The sequence below is a fragment of the Girardinichthys multiradiatus genome, chromosome Y (assembly GCF_021462225.1).
Source record: "Girardinichthys multiradiatus isolate DD_20200921_A chromosome Y, DD_fGirMul_XY1, whole genome shotgun sequence".
Classification (NCBI taxonomy): domain Eukaryota; kingdom Metazoa; phylum Chordata; class Actinopteri; order Cyprinodontiformes; family Goodeidae; genus Girardinichthys; species Girardinichthys multiradiatus.
The window spans coordinates 41,375,799-41,398,392 of NC_061818.1; the positions used below are offsets into that span (position 1 = coordinate 41,375,799).

Consider the following 22,594-nt stretch of genomic DNA (forward strand, 5'->3'; position numbering starts at 1 on the left):
GAAGAAGTGAGAAGCCAGAGCAAACTTGTTGACCTGTACACAGAGTGTCTCGAGTTCTCGTTGGCTGACCTCCTCAGTCTTCTTGGTGAACAGCTTGTATGCCTGCAGGTACTCTTCCAGCCAGTCCATCTGCATCTCCCAACTGGGATACAGCCCATAGTCCAGCTCAGTAAAAATTAAATATAGAGATAGACATAACTCGCTAAAACATTTAAATTTGATCTAATTATATGTTATTACCCTCTGTTCCCATTTATTTGGATTCTGATCCATATTTGGTGGGGCTGAATCATTAGAGAGAGAGAGCCAGCTACAGACAACACCCTTAATTTACATTAATTAGTAAATGTATTAATGAATATAAGATTACAATATAACCAAATATATTCCCATATATTTTACAGTATATGAAAAGCAGCACTTCCTTTATAATATATTATAAAACATTGAAAGAATATATAATTCATGCATTATATTATTCATAGAGCCAGGAATATCAGTATCACATCTTCACACAAATAATATATGGAAATTATTTTCGTTGATTAAGGGGAAATTTAGTCGAACTGACACTGGTTCATCAAGGAGACTTTTTCTTCCCCAGTGACTCAGAGGTCAGAGGTCAAAAACATGTGTCTGAAAACTGAACCAACATTTAAAGAGGACCCATGAAAGACCTCAAGAAGGTCTGGAGAACTGCAGATCAGGACACAGGAGAAGAAACGACGAGGAGAGCAGATTTGACAGGAAATCATGACATCACTGTTGGTATATTTGCATAGTTTTTATTATAGCTTCATGATATAAAAACATCTTCATTTCTGGTTAAAAATCATCCAGCATAATCTCATAAAGTGCTAATGCTTCCTCCACTCAGAAGATACTGTCCCATGTGAAACATGATGAGAACATCTACCATGAGATTGGATCTTCTAAAACCTTCTCTTCTACATGTTCTTCAGAGGCAGAGCTGCAGCAGGTCCTTCAGGTGAAGAGCTTCACAGGAGGAATCAAGCTCCAGACACCTTAGCTCAAGTTGAACTGGTTACCAGTGACCTTCAGGATCTTTTGGGTTCAGGGTCCGTTTGTTTAAAAGCTCTTTTTCATCTCGTCCAGGTGTTCAGCTTTGAAGATCCTCAAAGAACTAAAGCCTACAGAGAAGACCCCCTGTTCACCTCAGGATTTTCTTTTGAATTAGCTTTTATGATAACATTTTAATAATTAATAATAGTTTTCTTACTGGTTTGTTGACTGAGCAACATGATATTAATTTTGTTAAATGTTTTACTTTTTTATATATTTCTTTTATTATTTTTAGCTTTGTGTCAAGATTTAACTTCATCATAATTATTCTTATTTTATTTATTGCATCTTGAATTTGAAAATTATTTCAATTATTTCAAACAATATGTATGATGATATTTATTTTCTTTAAGCATTATTTTGATTTGAGCTTTTTTGAGGTTTAAGACTAAATTTGATGGATTTTTTTTCTTTGTTTATATATTTATTTCACATTTTTAATGAATCTGTGATTATAGTTGGACTCATTTAATATGACTGCATGAAATTATAACCCTGAAAATTAACTGTACAATCATGTTTGTGGGAACAAATGTAGGATTTTCCTCTGAATTAGAAATAGTTTTAATGTTTTTTTCATTCATCTTCTATACCGCTTCTTCCATAGTGGGTCACAGGGGAGCTGGTGCCTCTCCAGCAGTCTATGGGTGAGAGGCGGGTTAGATCCTGGACGGGTCACCAGTCCATCACAGGGCAACACAGAGACACACAGAACCAACAACCAAACAACTCATTCACACCGAAGGGCAATTTAGAGAGACCAATCAACCTGACATGTCTTTGGACTGTGGGAGGAAACCAGAGTAACCAGAGAGAACCCACGCATACACGGGGAGAACATGCAAACTCCATGCAGAAAGACACCCAGCCGGGAGTCGAACCCAGGACCTTCTTGCTGCAAGGCAATAGTGATACTAACTGCGCCATCGTGTTGTTTTAATATTTAAATGATTATTTTTCTATATAATATATATGAAATAGCAAGCCCTAAATATTTCTGATGCTTAGAAAAGGAACAATAAATCATTCATGGGTGAATTCACATTTACAGTCATGCAGTCCTGAGAGGAAACCAGACATTTGTTCTGGATCTTCAGATGTTTCACATTTTTGTGGGATACAGAAAGTTCTGCTTTTAAATCTTCATCATCCAAGCTAAATAATTCTTCTGTTTCCAGATTTAAACTCAGGTTCTGAGCAGCTCTGACTCTGAGAAATATCTGGGTTCCTAAACACGCCCAGTACCTAAAACCATACTAACCCTGTGTTCTACCAGAACCCGGTTCCTTTAACAGGTTCTCAGAGCGGTCTCGGCCGGTGCAGACCCGCCGTCTCTGGACTCAGAGCCGGACTGTGGGCTGCCTTGGAGGGACTCCAGTTCCCCAGAGATGCCTGGACAGCCTTCCGGTGGGCCAGTCTGTGTGTGATGGAGAATCCAGCGTTTCCCTCCAGCTGGGACAGAACCACCAGCACCTGTCTGAGAGACGGAGAAAGTCTGCTTCACATCTACGAAACATACGAGGAACACGAGGTGGAGCAGACTGGAGACAAACAGCTGGACCTCATCGTGTGAAGCAGAACCAGCAGAAGGAATTCAAGGCTGACCCGACTGGGTCAATATGAAATTCATCTGCTTATCTCTTCAGGGCCATGTGCTGAGAGACGGGGACACACTGGCCAGGTCTCCAGTCCATCACAGGACAAACAACCATGGACACACTCACACCTAAGGGCAATTTAGAAAGACCAGTTAAACTAACAGTCATGTTTTTGGACATTGAGAAGAAGCCAGAGAACCCGTGGAGAACCCACGCAGGAAGAACATGCAAACTGCATGTAGAAAAACCCCAGGATTGGAACCCATGACCATCAACACATCCAGGAAGAGGAAGAATGTGGTTTTAACCGGGTCTCTGCAGCTCATCTCAGGAAGTTCCCCTGTGAGTTCAATTCAGGACGTTCTAACAGAAAATCACCTTCACCACACCAACAATCCAGGTATCTGAAATTGATTTACGACTAGGCATATTTGGTAATTATCTCTAATTATATTCTGACTGGAATAAATGACGTCTGATTTACCGTTGGGTTGTATGGAGCCTCCAATTGAAGATATCTATAAATTACTGACTATCTGACACATATATTTCAGATTCCAACAATTACATTATGACTATAAAGTAAATTTGAGATATTTTACTTTTTGTTCTGACTAGTCATAATTCCAATAAATAAGCTCATTATTAAAGATGTCTTAAATGTATTTTAGATCTGAAACCAAGATCTAAATAGTGCAATAAACATGCAGAAAAGCATGAATGACAAGGGCTAAACTAAGAGATATCTACAGCTGCCTGACATTACAGACCACTAACTAGCAGATGGACCACTAACTAGCAGATGGACCACTAACTAGCAGATGGACCACTGACTAGCAGATGGACCACTAACTAGCAGATGGACCACTGACTAGCAGATGGACCACTGACTAGCAGATGGACCACTAACTAGCAGATGGACCACTAACTAGCAGATGGACCACTGACTAGCAGATGGACCACTGACTAGCAGATGGACCACTAACTAGCAGATGGACCACTGACTAGCAGATGGACCACTGACTAGCAGATGGACCACTAACTAGCAGATGGACCACTGACTAGCAGATGGACCACTAACTAGCAGATGGACCACTGACTAGCAGATGGACCACTGACTAGCAGATGGACCACTAACTAGCAGATGGACCACTAACTAGCAGATGGACCACTAACTAGCAGATGGACCACTAACTAGCAGATGGACCACTGACTAGCAGATGGACCACTGACTAGCAGATGGACACTAACTAGGACTAGCAGATGGACCACTAACTAGCAAATGGACCACTAACTAGCAGATGGACCACTGACTAGCAGATGGACCACTGACTAGCAGATGGACCACTAACTAGCAGATGGACCACTGACTAGCAGATGGACCACTAACTAGCAGATGGACCACTAACTAGCAGATGGACCACTGACTAGCAGATGGACCACTAACTAGCAGATGGACCACTAACTAGCAGATGGACCACTAACTAGCAGATGGACCACTGACTAGCAGATGGACCACTGACTAGCAGATGGACCACTAACTAGCAGATGGACCACTGACTAGCAGATGGACCACTAACTAGCAGATGGACCACTAACTAGCAGTGGTCTGTAATGTCAGGCAGCCGAACTCAGATTCAGGTGTTTTTAACCTGATTTTTATGCTGAGGTGTTAATATTATTTCAAAAGAACATCCAAGTTTTAACAGCAAAATGCTTCAATAAACAGACACTGGTAGCACTAAAGAGGCCTTACCCATAATTTCTTTAATTCAGATGTCTAAACGTGTAATGTTGACTACTCATAATTAAGTTTAAGATATCTTGAACTGTAATTATGGATGTGTGGCCCTTCAAAGGACCAATCCAGTGATGTCATTTAAGATATCTGGAAAAGCTTTTTCATCTGTTAAAATGCAATTCAAGATATCATGAACTGTTTTTACTTGTCAGAATCTAAATGCAGATATCTGAAATTGTAAAACTTATTTTCAGATATCCAGAATGTAATTAAAGCTGATCAGATGAAGCCGGTTTTATGCTAAAACGGCCTTCCATACATACATAGCTGGCCAAAGAGGGTCACCTGTGCAGAGGAGGAACGCTGTCGACAGTCTTCAGGCTGCTGCGCGTCGACACCACGTTGAAGCTGTCGCTGCAGTCGCAGGACACGTGCAGGTGATGCCTTGGGTGTCGGTTTTCCACCATGACAATAAGCCCCGCCCACCCGTGCGTCAGGTAGTAGCAGGTCATCCCCTCCCGACCCTGAGAAGAGGTAGCATTGAGTTTAGCCTTCGTTCACATCAATGGGATTTGAAACAATACAGTGATGAACTCAGTTCAGTTTGGACCACAATAACTCAGCCATTCGTTCCATCAGAACCAGCATTCAGAGTTTAAACGGGTCTCAGGAAGTTGGACTTCACCTGACTCCATGATTATTTTGATCCCTCCTCCAGTTTTTCCCTAATCACAGTTTAAATTTGAGGATTTGTTCAGATTTCCCCACAAAATGTTCAGCTTAGGGTGGTTCTGACCCGGTGAAATGTTCAGAACCTCTTACTACAGGCTCCCTTCCCTATTACCCCCCAGAGAGGAAAGGAGGTATAAATTTGGCAGAAAAACGTCCTGAGATGAATAAAAGTTTTGGTTTGAATGAAGTTATCAGAAAAAATAAAAGCTGAACTTAGTTTTAATTTAGATTAAACACAATTTTAGCTGTTCAAACATAAGGGTGTCCATCAGTGCACTTGGCACCAGGACACCCTAGGCAGGAGGTCGATGATCGACTTTGTTGTCGTATCATCAGACCTTCGGCCGCATGTTTTGGACACTCGGGTGAAGAGAGGGGCTGAGCTGTCCACTGATCACCACCTGGTGGGGAGTTGGATCCACTTTTTTCATCCAGTCCATGAAAATGTCTGGTTTTCACAATTTTTCATGGGACCATTAAGCGTATTCTTAAATTGACTGGCATTGACACAAAATGCAGAAGCGAAAGTGCAGCTTCACAGACGAACTGCAAAACAGTTTCCTACATACCGTCCCGGTGGGAGGCTGAGTGCACCGTGTGAAAAGCTGGAACATATGTTTCAGTGTCTAATAAAAGTATTGGAGATCTCAAAGCTCACATGGACACCGTAAAACATAAAAAAGGGGCGAGGTGAAAATTCCTCTGCAAAGCTGACTGAGGACTTTGTTGGACTTGTGAAAACAGAGGATGCTGTAAATGTTGAGGAAAGTGCGATGGCATTTCATTCTGTGAAACATCACAACAGCTACCCATGGACTGCACCAGTACCTTGCTAAAAAATAATTTCCAGACATCGCTAAAAGGCTTAGTAGCGCTCGCACTAAGACCAAAGCCATTGTCAATGGTGTTAGAGCGGCCCACTCTGTTGAAGTCGCTCATGAAGCACTCAAAGAAATCCAGAACCGTGGTGTTTCTACAGACGGGAGTGACCACGGAGCAGTGAAAATATTCCCAATCCTAATCCAGTATTTTGACGGGAAGAAGGGTGGTGTGCAAACAAAAGTGATTGAGGTTAAAGACAGCTGATGAGACAACAGAAACCATCACACAATATCTCACCGAAACACTGGCAAAAAACCGATTTGTCTGAAAAATGTGTCGCATTTACTGGCGACAACCGCAACACAAATTTTGGAGAAATCCGACGTGATGAAGCGGGAAAGAATGTGTTTGCAAATTTGAAGAGGTTGCTGCAGAACAAGTCTGATCGGTGTGGGTCGCCCAGCACACATTTTGAATAATTGTGCTCATCATGGGGCAGACACAATAGATGTTGACCTTGAGAATGTCATGTTCAAAATCTACCAGTACTTCCACATCTACACTGTGCGCACTGAGAGCCTGAAGGAGTGCTGTGATTTTGTTGGGACTGATTACAGAAGGATGCTCTCTCACAGCAAGACAAGATGGCTGTCATTGTTCCCAAGCATTGAGAGGAGGATTCAGAGGTTTCCAGCTTTAAAGGTGTATTTTCTGTCTCAGCAAGAGCCACCCATAGTCCTCAAGAGGTTTTTTGAAAACGACTTCGTCGACATCTACCTGGGGTACATGCACTCACTCATGTCTGTGTTCCACACCCACATTCAAGAAATGTAGCAAGAGAACATGTCCATTATGGAGGTGAAGAAAATATTGAACAATATCCATGTCATTCTTCTTCAACGCAAGAGCAACAACTTCATGTCCCTTAAAGTTAAGGGACTACTGGCACAGAAGCACAAAGATGGACTTGGTAAGGGCTGCGAGCCGTTCTGTGCTGATGAGCAAGGCCTGTACAGTGCATGTCTGGAGTATCTGGAGAAGTCCCATGGAAGAGTTCTCAACATTTATGTGGATGGATCTGAGTGAGCAACCAAACTGGAATGATCTGGAGGCCCGCATCAAGAACCAAGGAGAGACGGGGGTGCCATTTGATGATTTTAAGTGTTTTGACCAGGTCACCAATCTGAAGGAATTCACAGAAAGGTGCAGCAATGATGAGACGTTCAGTAGCCTGCAGGTGCACTAGAAGTGGACCAAATATTTTGAGAAAGCAAAACGTTCCTCAAAACTACTGAAGATTGCACAGTTTGTCTTTGCACTTCCCTCTCACAATGCAAATGCTGAGAGGGTTTTCTCACTGATGCAGAGCCAGTGGACCAAGGAGAAGAACCAGCTGTCTGTTGAGTCACTGAAGGGGATTCTATTAGTGAAATCCAGTTTCAAAGACTCTTCTTGCAAAGACTTTTATGTGTATTTGTTGAGCAACCGAAAACTGCTGGGAAAGATCAGCTCTACAGCAAAATATGGATGGGCAGACAAGGAGGATGAAGAAGACAACTAAAGGCTCAAAGTAAAGATACTTTTTGTTTGTTGAGTTGGTGTCTTTGTGCGACTTTTTTATTTATTTCATTGAAAAGAAATATTTTGTTGAAGCTGGATTTTCCAATACAGAAAAAGTTATATTTAGAACATTATTTCATTTTATTTATTGATTTATTTTTTTGAAAAGAGAGCTATCATTTTGTTACAGATTTTATTTTATTACAGTAATTATAATAAAGCGTCTTCATTGACCTCTGAGGAGCCTGTCTGAAATGTGTCTTGAGGCTGGGCCAAGTTGTTCTCGTTTTTGGAAATCAAAATATGGTCAGCCCACCTCTGTGGACTCCATCCTAACCTCTGCCTGAAGATGGCGCTGCAGCAGCTTGGTTCACTCACCTTCACAGGATCTCATTTTACACCGTATGATGACAAATAATTCCGATTCTGACCCGGCTGTTTGAGGCTGTATTTTATTTAATGTGTGCCGCAGCCTGACAGCAGAAGAAGAAAGGAAAGTCAGGAGAAGACAGCATCACCTCGTGTCGCTCTCCTTTGGTCTCAGCCAGCTGGATGATGGCGTCAGCGATGGTGGCACTGGCGGCCGTTACCTGCTCCACCATCACCTGTCTGGAGCTGTAGACCGCCAGGATGTAGCCCGCTGCTTCGGGTCCACCGGAAACCACTGGAAATAAACAGCAGAGGCTTGTCGGTGATCCTAATCCTCAAATCTGGCTGCTTGGAATAAAAATGTAAAGACGTGCGATCCGGATCAGGACTTTTAACAGAACAGGTGTTTGGACCTGCATCTTCCGCAGCTGAGCTGTTCCAGTGGTTGAAGGCGCAGCAGCACACGGCGTACTCGCCCGGTTCCAGCATGACGTCGCAGCCGACAAACCTCCTGACGGAGCGGCGGCTGTGGGCCAGCAGTCGGCCTAGGGTCAGCGACCCGGAGCTGTCGTAGGCGACCCGGAACAGAAGCACACACAAGTCCAACAGGTGGCTTTCTGCTATGTCCCAGCGCCTGAGGGAATGAAGGACAAGATCCAGTAGGAACATATTCAACAGCTTGAATACGTTTATTCTAAGTACTTGATGCTGGTTCTAAAGCACAGAATTTTCTGAGTTCTGCTGCTGGGTTTCTCATGCCTGTCTCGTCTCCTTCTGGCCTCCACTTGAGCATCCTGCAGAGATACATGCAGCCTTGATTGATTGATTGATTGACCTGAAGGTGATTCTCACCTACTGCCCCGCTGGAACAGAACCATCTCCACAGCCGTTCTCTCCAGAACCGTCATCGACACCACCGTCACGGGAACGTCGGATCCTGGGGGGAAAACTCCTGGAATACGGACCTCCTGCCAGTCGGGGTGAATCTTACAGATATCCACAGAGTCAAAGTACCTGTAGGGTCAAAGGTGAAAGGTCTGAGTGGACCCTTCTGAATAAAAAACATTTTAATTTGGAACAGAGAATTCCTGCAGTTGGGATCCCTGCAGTTCATTCACCAGGAGATGAAACTCCAGGTTCTCCAACAGTCCAGGCCTCTGCCATCCTTCAGCTACCTGATGAAATCCCAGAAGTCCATCCAGAAGAGGCCGTTCTGCGCTCGCTGTGCACACAGCTCCCTCTTCAGGTGTGGAGGCCACTTTGGCCAGTCATCCGCCCATGCTCCGGTCCAAGAGAACCGGCCCCACGGGTTCCTGATCTGTACCAGTCTGAGACCAATTAAATCAGTAAAAAAAAGTTTCAGTTTTTCTTCATTGAAACTAAACAGCTGAGAGGATAGTAAAGATTTATCACTAAAGCCCTTATTAATTAAACAAAGTTCAGTTCACCTAATAAAACAAATTCAATAAACTCTAAAATACATAAACAGGAAACAGAGAGAAAATATTAATGAAATTAAAAGTATTTTTATTTCCCAAATAATTTATTTGTTTTAACATATTTTACTTGTTTGTTTCCTACTAATTCCTACAAATGAACTCCTTTATTATTTTTAAAAGCCACCTGTTTTCTGCTCAGTTTTAACCCCTCCCATTTTTCGGAGGCTCCGCCCACTGCTGCTGAGACCTCACCTGTGGCCGTCCACGTCCCTCACATCCAGGACAGAGTAGGCGTGTCGAGGACGTAAACCCAAGGACTCGTACTCCAGGTCGTCCACCTTCATGTTCCCTCCTCCGCAGGACGCTCCCATCAGGAATCTGGATTAAAGCACCGGGATTAATTATCCTGGTTCAACAGAACCTCCGGCCCTCAGACTGGCTGTGTCAGTCCCACCTCACCCCGCCTCTTTAGAGCTTAGCATTTTGGCCCAGATGAGGTCTGTATCGATGAGCTCTTCCTTTGGGTTGGTGGTGCTGACCTGGAGGGCCAGCGACTCGCAGGGGGCGCCTGTCAGGGTGGACAGTCCCTCGATGGCTCGGCCCGCCTGCAGAGCAAAGTAAGATCCGTGGAGCTTTGCCAGAGCTTTCTCAATCAGAGCGACCCAGAGCTGCTTCCTCTGAGCCTGCAGAGAGAGACGACAGTCTGGACGGGTTAGAACTGACAGGACTGTTATGAGTCCAACTCTACCTTAGAAATGGTTCCGTTAATCTTCTGCTCCAATGTTTGTCGTCATTCTGTCCTCTTCACTTTGATCATAACATAAAACACATTTATGCCCTCATTAAATTATGTTTTAGATGTAAAAATTATTTATTATATGTGTTTCTCTTAAAACAGGAAGAGAAGAAAGAAAATAAAATTAAATGATTTTTATCTTATGTTGGTTCTTTAAAGCTGAACCCAAACCTTCCAAAGATTCTTTCAGTTTGTGTTCATGGAGAGAAGAACCCGTTTGTGAAGCAACAGTCAGACTGGTTTGATCTTCATCCTGAGGAGATCTTCCTCTCCATCATCTTCCTCACCTGAGAGAAGAGCAGGTGTCCATTCTCGTCGCACGGCAGCATGTCGTCCACCAACACCATGGTCCACGACCCGTTCTTGCAGAGGCGAACCTGGTAGGCTCCCTCGGGACACATTGATCGGGTCACCATCACCTTCTCTACCAGGTCAGGACGTTCAGCCAGAACCGTCAGGGCGCTCAGGAACCTGAAGTCCAAAACAAGACACTTTAGAAAGATTTAAAACATCCTGATAACATCACGCAGGTCTAGAAGGTCAACTGAGCCCCATCCAGTATAAACCAGTAACCCGGGGCCGTTTTACTTCTTGCCGGGTCATTTCCTCACCAGCAGTTTCCCAGAAGTCCTTGCAAGATGTCCGACGGCCGCAGCGTTCGGAAAACCGACCACTTAACCCCCCTATCTCTGACGTTATTGCAGCAGATCTCATGGGGGCGGAGCCACTTCCTGACCCGCTTCTGGACGCTGTCGTCCATCGGGAAGCCCAAAGACTTCGGACCAGGAGGGAAGCCGTCATCCACAAATGTGACCGAGTTCTGGGAGACAAAGTGAAACACACCAGCTACTAATTATTATATCAAAATGGATTTATCCTTTTTATGAAATTACTTTTAATTACTTTCAAGTATTACTTTTATAAGAATAACTATTATTCTTAATGTTATACAAAATATTCTGAAACAATAAAGGAAGAATTAAAAAAACTGAAGTCAGAATGAACAAGAAAAGCAATAATTTTAAAAGATGAAAGCAGAACGGATTATTTCAGGGGAAATTTTCACCACGCGTTTCTCAAACCATATCAGATGTTTTTGCTTCAGTTTAGTTTGTGTGGCAGGATGGAGGAGCTGCAGCATGCACCCACCTCTCTGCAGAAGCTGACCACGTTCTCCCACTGCTCTCTGGCCTCTTCTTCATCGCTCTGCCGTAGCTCTTCCACCAGGATGCTCTCCTTCCTCCTCTGCAACGTTGTTGCTGTCTTCTGATGAGCGGCGTGTGGCTGTGGAGTGCGACAGGCCTGGCACTGCTTGGCTTTCACCTGGTTATTGAGCGTGCACATGCAACACGACCACTCCTCAGTGTTGGAGTGATGGAAAGTGACAGCTGGAAACGCGGCGACCGATGCAGGAGACAGCGGGGACATTTCCTCCTTCAGAACACTGAGCCTCCTGCTGATCAGCAGCTCGGACTGGGAGGGAAGATGTGGAACGTTGAGGGTTGAAGGAGAGGATAACGGGTTCTGTGTCTGATGGAGGTGAACATCTGGAGGCGGCACCTCTCTGCGGCTACAGGGAAGTGGATTACTGTGCCCTGGATTGAGTGCTGCAGAGTCTGGGTTCGAATGTGAAGCTTCCACCGCTAACCTCTCCCCTTGGGTTGAAATGGAGAGAGAAACCAACCCTGCTGCAGCTTCAGGCTGTTGTGCTGCTGCGTCCTGGCACAATTCAGGCACTACCAGCGCCTCAGCTGGGATCTGAGGCAGAGACAGCTTTCGTGGTCCACCACAGGCAGAGCAGGACACAGAGGCAGGCGTGTTCTGCAGAGTGCACCTCAAACAATCCCAGGACTGGCTGCTTTCACCTGCTCCTCCTGACAGTTTCCAGCTTTGCTCGGTTGATGAAGACCTCAAGGGTCCAGAGCAGCTGCTGGAGCGCTGTGGTCGGAGCTGGGGTCCGGTTGAGTCCTGAGCCAGATTCAAAGGCCCACTGTAACCACACAGAGAGCAGGCCAGTCTGCTGGGAGAGTTGGTCAGCGTGCAGCGAGGACAGGACCACCCAGCACCCCCTCTGTCAGTCCCGGGCCACAAGCAGCGGGTGTCAGATCCTCGCCGAGGAGCTTCACAGATGGAACAGCGGGGGGCACTAGCTGAATTGAGGAAAGTACAGCAGCCACAGGCCCACTTGGTCTTCTGCATAGGCACCGAACCAGAGGAGAAACTGCAGAGAAAACACAAAACAAAACAGAAGGTTTGAGGCTGATTCTACTTTCTTTGAAAAGATCTGTTGATGTCTGATTGTCCCAAATATATTCTGGCACAGGAAAACATCTCCAAATATTCATTCTGACCCGTAACATCTAAAGATCAGTTCAAGTACACAATTAGCTGTACATTAAAGGAATCTGAATCCTTTAAGAAGCATCTTTCACATCAGAACCACTAAGAGATATTTAGGCATCTGACTTTCTTTCAGCAGCAGCAACAAAAGCAACTCGTTCAGTCAAAGATTCATTTGCAGCCAGAATAAAATCACTATTCATGATCATGTCATTTACAGTCAGTAAAAATCATATATGTCTGTGATACACAGATAGAACAGGGGAAAAGTACCATCTGCAGAAAGCAGCTTTTTTGGTCTGGAAAAAGTGAAAAAAGCAAATGCTTGATTTTCAAAAAGGGATGTGACAGAAGTTATGATTGATCCTCTCCTTCAGTGAGGCCTGCCTGCTATGTTCTAACACATGCTTCACATGCACAGCACAATAAACAGAGCTCGAATAAATGAACCTAATCTACACCTATTGCACAACCCAGCTGGTATTTAACAACAATGTGTAGAGGTTTGGGAGACGATGATGGGGTCAACCCTCCAACCATCCAAAGTGAGTGCAAGGAGGCTGTTTTGTTTGGGCATGTGCAGAGGAGGGTGAGTGGATATTTTGAACAAAGGAAGTTGAATGTGGAGCTGCCAAGAAAAGAGGAGAGGATTCATGGATGTAGAGCAGGAGGAGATGAAGCTGTGACATAGGAGGATGGAGAGGATAGAGTGAAATGGAGGTAGATGGTCCTCCTTGGAGACTCCCCAAGCAGCTGCACAGTGACTCCTATATATGAGATCTACATATTTGAAAAAACCCTGATTGCACATAAAGATCAAACATGTTCAGATGAACTGTTTCCATGTCACTGGAATCCCCAGACACAAATCAGAAAAAGGGCACAAATACCAGGCTGAAGAGCAGTTTCTGTCTTTCTTCTACCCTCATGGGGAGATCATTAAAATGCATGAATATGGAAATGATCCAACTATATCCGCACTTTCCCGCTGTGTATCAGATTCATCTCTATGTTCAGGAGTTTGTGTTCTGCCTTCTACATTACACAGATAAAGCACTAAACCTCCGTTGTCTATCTAAGATTTATGATCCTCAGCTTTACATCAGATTATCTGTGGTGAAACATCCAGTGGGAGAAACAGGAGGAGCCTCTCAGCGTCTGTCCCACATTTTCTTTCTGATCTCTAAATAGTTTGATACCAGGACAAACTTCCAGCTCAGTGCGACCAAGACAATCTTCTAAAGCATAAACCATCTAAAGGGTTGCGTCTGTTTCCATCAGAGCTTCTGATAAAAGCTATGCTTCAAAATACAAGTTATGCACCTTCATTTTGCAAAGCTATGTGGAAATCTGGTGTACCACTGACCCCTAAGGGCCAAAACTATTGTGCAGACTATCACAGAGGCTGTGAAGCTAGTTTTTTTCTGCCTAATCATCACACCCACTAAACTCATTAATCTTCATATAAAATACCACATTTAAACTCACGGATGGCTGAAAACCTCCAAATACTCATGAAGGAAGCTACTTAACTAGCTTGGCCAAAAACCTACAGTAGAGCAGAGTAGCTGCAGGATCACAGAGAAGTTTTCTAATTTAAAACCTTCAAAAGATAGAAACACCAATTTGTTTGGCACATGTTTAATGTACATTTTACAACAGAAATTTAGGCTCTTAATTAGAGAAGCTGCTTAACACCTGAAGTGTCTGAGAAATTACTGACATTAGGCACGTTTAGCAATTCTGAAAATCTTTATTATTGTGACATTAGCCAACATTAGCATGCTAACATTACTGCTACGTGTTTGCTAGGAGGTTATAATTTACAAACCAAACTTATGTTTAAGTTACACTTTTTCATCATACTCTCAGAAACATGCAACTGTAGTTGATCAATAAATAAATAAATAAAATAAAAATTTATAATAAAAATTATAAATAAATCTCTTCTTTTTATTATTTTGTTGCATTCAATTGCGCACTAAGTTATACTTGTAGCTATTTTCTGGCCCAGTATTTATTTTATTGCGTATGCATTTGTAATTATGGCAGGAATGGTCTTCCATAACTGCAGCCCCAATCCCCGATCCGCTGTGGATTCAGAGCAGGAGCAAAGAGAAGAGGATGTATTATCTTTATTATTTAGCAATCCTCATCCACAAAAGGAAGAATATGAGTTTTTAAAAATAACTCATATCAGAACAAAAACAACAGCTACCCCAACATGCTGCCACCCTGAGATACCGCAGTGAAACACTGACAAAGGTTTGGCTACGTCCTCAAACTTAGCATGCTAATATTAGCATTAGTGGTTTGGCTACGTCCTCAAACTTAGCATGCTAATATTAGCATTAGTGGTTTGGCTACGTCCTCAAACTTAGCATGCTAATATTAGCATTAGTGGTTTGGCTACGTCCTCAAACTTAGCATGCTAATATTAGCATTAGTGGTTTGGATACGTCCTCAAACTTAGCATGCTAATATTAGCATTAGTGGTTTGGCTACGTCCTCAAACTTAGCATGCTAATATTAGCATTAGTGGTTTGGCTACGTCCTCAAACTTAGCATGCTAATATTAGCATTAGTGGTTTGGCTATGTCCTCAAACTTAGCATGCTAATATTAGCATTAGTGGTTTGGATACGTCCTCAAACTTAGCATGCTAATGTTAGCATTAGTGGTCTGGCTACGTCCTCAAACTTAGCATGCTAATGTTAGCATTAGTGGTTTGGCTACGTCCTCAAACTTAGCATGCTAATATTAGCATTAGTGGTTTGGCTACGTCCTCAAACTTAGCATGCTAATATTAGCATTAGTGGTTCTGCTACGTCCTCAAACTTAGTATGCTAATGTTAGCATTAGTGGTCTGGCTACGTCCTCAAACTTAGCATGCTAATGTTAGCATTAGTGGTCTGGCTACGTCCTCAAACTTAGCATGCTAATGTTAGCATTAGTGGTTTGGCTACGTCCTCAAACTTAGCATGCTAATGTTAGCATTAGTGGTCTGGCTACGTCCTCAAACTTAGCATGCTAATGTTAGCATTAGTGGTTTGGCTACGTCCTCAAACTTAGCATGCTAATATTAGCATTAGTGGTTTGGCTACGTCCTCAAACTTAGCATGCTAATATTAGCATTAGTGGTTTGGCTACGTCCTCAAACTATGGTGGTTCGGCTTTGTGTTTACAATATTATGTAAAATATCTGTCTGGTTCGATTAAATTGAAAATTGAGACAACGTGTTGTGAATTGGCACTTTATAAATTAACTTATTTAAACTGAACTAAAATAAATAAATAAAAACATGGCTGACTTAGCAAATATTGATCTTACAGTGAATAAGCAGAAAATTCAAACAGAGTTAAAACACATTTCTTTAACTGCTGATATGAAAATAATTTTATGCAATAAATCAGCTTTCATGTTGTTCCTCTGGACTCCTACTTTTACAATTCATGTTTCCAGATTGCCAGAGACAGCAGTTTTTTTTCTAATTTGTTATTAATGAAAAATATTTTGATCTCTGTGTCTTCAAATCTGAATTCCCAAAGGAGAGATCCCATTTCCAGATGGGTTTAGTGATCTGGGATTTCCCTGGAATCATTACATTTCAAGTCAGCCAGTAACTGGACTCCCAGCTGAATGATGGGGAGGCAGAGATCCACTAATAATTAATAAGAGAGCATCTGGTTTAGTTTATATCACAAAGTTCATGAAACATTTAAAGCCCATTAGTCCAGTAATACAAACAATGACAGTGGAAAATAAATTCGACTTAATCCCATTCCCAAATGTTTGCATTCTAACACCTTATTGTGATCACAGAACATACAAGATTTTCTTAGTTATGTCTGGAAAAATGAATTTCTGAAAATCAAAGAGGGAACAAACTTAGTTCAGGATCTTGCTGCACATGATGAGAAAGTTTAGGGTTATGCTTGAAACCTGTTAACTTCCAACTACTGCAGATGTGATGTTGCTTGAACCTCTTATAGAGGTTCTGGATCCAGAAGGGAAACCCGAGACATCCTGTTCCCAGAATGTCTTTAGGCTCATTAAACTGCAATCGTTTTTGGTTTCATGTTGCCTTCAGAAGTTATCTGGCATCTCCAGTGGTTCTCTTCTCCTGGGATGTGTTCGTGTAAAACCGCTTCTACCTGCGCTCTCTGTGCCGGCCTGCTCTGGGAAGCTGCCGTGGGATGAAGCTGCTTTGGCTGCTCCTCAGACATCCCATGATGGGGGACGGAAGGAGAGCTGCTCCTCGGGGTGTAGCGTCGCCATCAGCATCCTCAACCAGAGAGGAAGAGGAGGAGGCTCCCATGATGCTCCTGGTTCACCTGGAGTGGCCCTAAGGAGAGAATAAGAAGTGAACATCAGGAAACCATCAGTGTCAGGTGATGCTAAAGTGATTAATGTAAACATTTTGTACAATTTGAGACGTGCACATTTATTTCCAGCAGGAACCTTGTTCAGTCAGATCTAATGACCTTTCAAGACTTCCCTGCATTCTTTAAAGTAGTTTTGATCAGTAGTTATCCAGGTTTCTCAAGGTCTTCCTTCTCCATCACTGCCTTTCCTTCAGTTTTAACCAAGTTCAACTAGAAAAATGGTACCATCTCAGAATGTTTTCCTACATCTTTGGACTAATCCAACAAGTGGAGGACAAAAGAAGAACAAAAGTGTCTAAAGGCCTAAAGGTCAGACTGGTGCGTACATTAATGCCAAGATAAGTTATTTGTGTGTTTCCATTGTAAGATCTGAAACTCAGGCTATTTATGTAGATGATGTCTCCTAAAGCTGAGCAGGTCCATCTGTGGTTGGAGTAATCTCCACCAACAGCTGAGTCAAGAATATAATTAAAAACAATGAAATCAGACTAATACAAACTGAGACCGTTTCACGGTGGTTATGGTTTCAAAACTACAGACTCACTCCAAACTGCGTGGAAATGTTTGGGTAGAGTGGACTTTAAATGTTCTCTAAAACCACATAAACTAACTTCTAGCTCACTGGAACTTTGTAATACTCCAAGGTGTGACCCTAACTTGTGACAGAACCCCGCAGCCTGTTGTGACAGCTTTAATCCGTGTTTCAGAACATAAAGGTTGAATAGATGTTTACTGTTAAAATCTCTTAAAAAGGCCTGGATCAGAGTGGATCTCTGCAAAGTAGAAGCCAGCGCCCCCTTCAGTTCAATATTTCTACTTGTATTTGAATGCAAACTGTAAAACGCTGAGCTGTCCAGACTGGGTTTCTGGGTCTTAATGTTTGCCAACAGAAGCACAGAACTAAAGAGAAAATATGACTTGGAGAACAGAATATGACTGAATAAAACGATGGGGATATTCAGCCCGTCAGAAATGTTTAGGCTCCTCCCACCAGGAAGCTCCACCTGTTGTTCAGGTTCCTTCCAAAAAGTCCTGCCTCCCTTTTGGGCCACTTTCAGGGTGGATTACTGACTGCTTGTGTCTGATTTAGTTCTGGTTCCTGCATTGCATTGGAAACGCACCATGGCACAAACCAACAACATGAGGTGAGCTAAGATAAACAAAGTAAAACAAGCTAACCCTTTGCTTCAAATAATACTAGCTTCAGATTAGCTGAAGTGCAGCTTAGATAAGGTAAATTAAGGTAAATCACTTCTCCTTCATCCTCCTTTAGTTCAGAAACTAGTCAAAATTCAAGACTGTTATTAATATTGTCATTTTCTTTTAAATTAACTTGAGGAGCCTAAAAACTATCAACAGGAACAGGATGGTAAAAATCCAGCAAAGCCCTGAGAGATGCATCATCTGATAGTTAACTTCATCTTCTGCAGTACATGCCATGGCTTCCTAGAAAAAACACATAGTTGCAGTTCAAATCCTGTTTCTGCCAACGTGGGTTATCCTCGGCCTGCTTCAGAGATTCTGGTTCCTGCTGGTAACAAACAGTCCAGTTGCTGGTCATTCAGTTGTTTTTCAGGATTTTCTTCCATCAGGTTTCTGGTTTCAGGAGAGACTTCTAGATGATGTAGAAAAGAAAAGCTTCCTTCACCTTAATGGGTTGAAGCCTATAAACACTCTGCTATGTTAATGATGCAGATGATCTGCTGAGAGTTTTCCTCACAGATTCCATGAAGATGATCCAGATAACGCTGCAGATCTGGACAAGCTTTCAGTCAGACGTAGAAACCTCCACACACACTAAAAAGGGAAAGTTTTTCCTTTAGGAGCAACTGCTAAACAGGTTTCACTACGTCCTTTGCTTAGTCCAAGACATCATATGTGAAACCCTACAGAACTGGTTCAGATGGAGTCCAGTTGAGTGGTGGAGGATCTCAGGGAGTTCTGAGTTCTTCAGACAGTAGGTATGATGAAGCTCTGGGCGTTAATGAAAGGCTGCAGATCTGATTTGTTCTGGTGACCTCACCTTTTTCTCTCCTCGGTTCTGTCCTTGAAGGATGATTCTAAAGTCCAAAACACCGGGGAGCGTCAGAGTGCTCCTGCTGCTCACAGAACCGCTCATCCCGCGCAGGATCCAGTTTGTTTAATAGACATCACTCTGATAAACCTGATAAATCAGCTAAACCGTTGAAGTGTCAAGGCAGGAGGAACAGAGCAGATGTCAGAGTGTCTCTGCGCTTCACTGCGGATGCTTCTGATGCAGAACTTCACCCTGACTCCAGCTAAGCTGCAGAACCTGCAGACATCTTGACGCTGCGCCACAAGCAGCTGCAGCGGAGGGCTCACCTGGACCCACTTGACCGGACGCGCTGCGGGGACACGGAGGTGTCTGTGGTCCATGCGTCCTCTCTGATCCATCTGCACGGTCAGCGTCGCTGTCAAGCTGCACCTAGGCTGAAGAACTTCCCCCTGAGGGACTTCAAAATAAAGGCCTGACCAAACAGGTTCCAGCTTCGTGTTAAATTAGATTTAATCTAATTTTTTGCTTCTGAACTGATTCCAGTTGTGGCGATCTTATGTACTATAACCCAAAACCCAAAGATAAAAAGCTCAACAACGACACCCTGGGAATTTCACCCAGATATTACCTTCGTGTAAGAAAAAGGCACACAGGTTCGTTTATAACAATACTTGTGACGACTTTGACGAGATCCGAATTTACAAAGTCAATTTATTAAAACCGGATTTAAAAACACTTGTTATCACAGAGAAAAAATAAAATCAAAAACCCACAGGAGCTGAGGTTACCAGTCGCAGGACCCAGTACTGAGGGACTGGGTCCACTAAACGCAGAAAAACCTAAATAATCCTTATTAAAAGGCACCAGACACAGTGAGACAACCCAAACTCAGGAATCACGGCACACAAAGGAGGAAGACACCGTCACCAGGACCACCACCGGGCCTCAGCTGCAAAAAAAAAAAAAAAAACAATTAATAAATATCATGAACATCCCAGTATAATAAAAACAAAGAAACAAGTCATTTACAAAATAAACCCAGTAACTTCCCCTAAACTAAGTTAAAAAAGAGGATTGGGACCAATGCGGGATGTGAGCTGGGCCCTCCGATGCCACAACCCAAACAATTCAAGCCCCGGTAAGAGCCACCGGGATCCAGACGTTCACACAGAGGTCCGGAGACAGAACAGCAGCGATCCAGTTATAGGAGAGACCTGCCGATCCACACAGCCGCGCACAGGAGGAGGAGGAGGAGGAGGAGGAGGAGGAGGAGGAGAAGAGGAGGAGGAGGAGGAGGAGGAGGAAGAGGAGGAGGAGGAGGAGGAGGAGGAAGAGGAAGAGGAAGAGGAGGAGGAAGAGGAGAAGCAACACAAGGAAATCAAAGCCGCATATAATGCGATCTGTCCCTCTCTGCAGCCCAGTCCAACAGGTGAGCCACTCGGTGGAAGCGCAGAGACATGCGTCTCACTAACCCTCTTTTATACCACAGCCACTCGAGTCAACCGGAAGTTCTTTCCGGAACTTAGCTGTAGAGAAATAAACATCTCTATACCAATACACAGGAAAACAATAAAGAGACTTTTATTAAACTATCATGTTGGTTGTCTTGTAAAGTCTGCTGGAAAAATGAATCAGTAACATGAATGAACTGATTCTTTCACGACTCTTCAGTCAGAGCATCCCAGGTCCAAATCCTCCTCAGCGTCAAACAGCTGACTACTGCTTCATTGCCATATAGTGTGGAGCTGCAGGAGAATGTGAGGACTCCAGACTCATGGGGAGGGATTAGTTAAATGGACAACGTTCCAGGGCTGGAGACAAGAAGGTAAAACTATAATGGAACTAGGACCAGGAGGAGTGAAGATCACACCAGGCAGGACCAAAGGAAGGATCTAGCAAAGATCTGAAAGGAGTGACATTGTGAAAAGGATGAAAAGGAGCTCTGGTTAAACTGAGAGCCAGAAAAGGGTTCAAAACAGGAACAACACAACCAGAAACAAGAACAAATTAATAGCAGCCGAGAGGTGACAAAGAAACTCAGACAGCAAAACAGGAAGTAATTAAAACAGATGTCAAGAAAAAACACGTTTCAAAATAAAACCAGAACTAACCAGTTGACCCTATATTAAGGCCCAATGAATCATCCCAGTCCACAAGACCTCCTGTAGGATGAGGACACCAGTGATTGCAGCTACAGACATCTATAGAACTGTGGTTTCCTCTCATTCATCTATCAGAACCGTTGTTCTCCAGGATGGACTCATTATTCCACACAGCTCCACCGATTTCTAACAGAACTGACTGCACATCCATATTTATTTGTTTCTTTGCTATAACAATAGACACAGACACCTCCTCTAATAGCTGACCAACTATCCTAACCAAGTTTCACCTCCACCAAACTTTCTGTAACATCAACAAGCTTCTGGCAGAACTGTTGGAGTTCATTTAAACTGTTGGTTTTATCCATCTAGACAAGAGGTAGAGCTCCTCCAGAGCTACTATCTTGTAGCTTTTAGATGCATCTCTGCTCCATCATTCCTAAATTCCCTCATCAGCATCCAGTCCTCCAGCTCTGCAGAGGTCCAGTAAAGAGACATCCCTTTGGTTCAGGTGTTGGAGAAGGGATGCATCTAATAGCTGAGGGATAGTGGTTCTCCTGGTCTGGACCTGGCCGCCCCTGGCCTACATAGATGTTGATTGGAGGTGAAACTGAAGCATTTGGAAGAAGTCTTCCTTCATTATTGTATCCAATTTGTTCAGATTCAGATTCAAACAACTTAAACCCGAGGGGTATTTCATTTATGTCGTACCAGTCCATACCTTCACCTCCACACACATGGCAAAACGGAACCACAACATGATGCTGCTACCACCATGCTGGACACTTGGTACAGCGTTCTTAGGTCTGAAAGCCTCACCTTGACTCCTTCAGACATTCTTATCACCATTGGGTCCAAACAGCTCCATCTTTGTCTTGTCATCAACCTTTTCTCCAGAAGACATCTGGACTGTCCATGTCCATCATCTTCCTGAGCTTGGCAAATTGTTCTGAGTAAATCAGATGCGTTCTGTGAAGCAAAGCTTTATGCTGTAAAGAGAAGCTACCAGCTGTGCTCAGTCCTGACCCGGAACCCCCCCAACAGACCTCGGCCTCCTAAAAAAGTATTTGGACCTGGAAAAAGATCAGTTGGAATAAATTATAATTTTTTATATTATATAATAACTAGAATTTAATAATACATTATTAAAAGGCAAATAATTAATCTGATCTTCATGCTGATAATGAAGGGATGAAAACTGAAGGGTTGTTCTTTAGACCTTGGCAGCTTTTCCTTCAGATCTGGGTCAAACAGGACCACTAGGCTCTGGCAGGATGAAAATCGTCATCTGTACTTTTATTTTGAAGTTTCTTCCCATTTCCTCCAGTACCGCTGGGTTGAGGAAACAGCTTGTCATGAATTCAACCTGAGATCTGTGAAGATGACCCGTCTCATTAATTAAAGGAACATTACTAGAAGCTCTGCAAACAGAGCAGAACCTTGAACCATATTTAAATCCAGCTGTATCTGTGTTGTAATTCTAAATTTTAAAGGATTCTTCCTAGACATTTGATTGGATCAGAACCACAATTAATTGAAAATTTGTTGGTAATTGAGAACTAAATTCTACATGACATTAGAACCTTTTGCTGATAACATTAAATGGCGGC

At 43.1% G+C, this 22,594-nt stretch overlaps 1 protein-coding gene across 2 annotated transcripts; it reads right to left on the bottom strand.

Moving 5' to 3' along the window:
* Nucleotides 1-769: 769 nt before the first annotated feature.
* LOC124864321 (calpain-15-like) lies at nucleotides 770-22,458 on the bottom strand. 2 transcript variants are annotated; one of them, XM_047359072.1, is made up of 15 exons: nucleotides 22,204-22,458; nucleotides 21,804-22,057; nucleotides 18,586-19,831; nucleotides 16,635-16,825; nucleotides 11,290-12,361; nucleotides 10,752-10,960; nucleotides 10,428-10,611; nucleotides 9,804-10,027; nucleotides 9,597-9,722; nucleotides 9,081-9,233; nucleotides 8,758-8,919; nucleotides 8,319-8,539; nucleotides 8,055-8,200; nucleotides 4,768-4,946; nucleotides 770-2,560 (listed from the first exon to the last, which is right to left on the bottom strand). In XM_047359072.1, exons 4-15 carry the CDS (start codon nucleotides 16,796-16,798, stop codon nucleotides 2,383-2,385), a joined length of 3,018 nt encoding a protein of 1,005 aa, XP_047215028.1. In that variant the 5' UTR covers nucleotides 16,799-16,825; nucleotides 18,586-19,831; nucleotides 21,804-22,057; nucleotides 22,204-22,458; the 3' UTR covers nucleotides 770-2,382. The 2 variants fall into 2 exon arrangements, with proteins under 2 accessions (XP_047215028.1, XP_047215029.1); XM_047359073.1 differs by lacking the exons at nucleotides 18,586-19,831; nucleotides 21,804-22,057; nucleotides 22,204-22,458 and adding an exon at nucleotides 16,965-18,562.
* Between the last annotated feature and the right edge of the window lie 136 nt (nucleotides 22,459-22,594).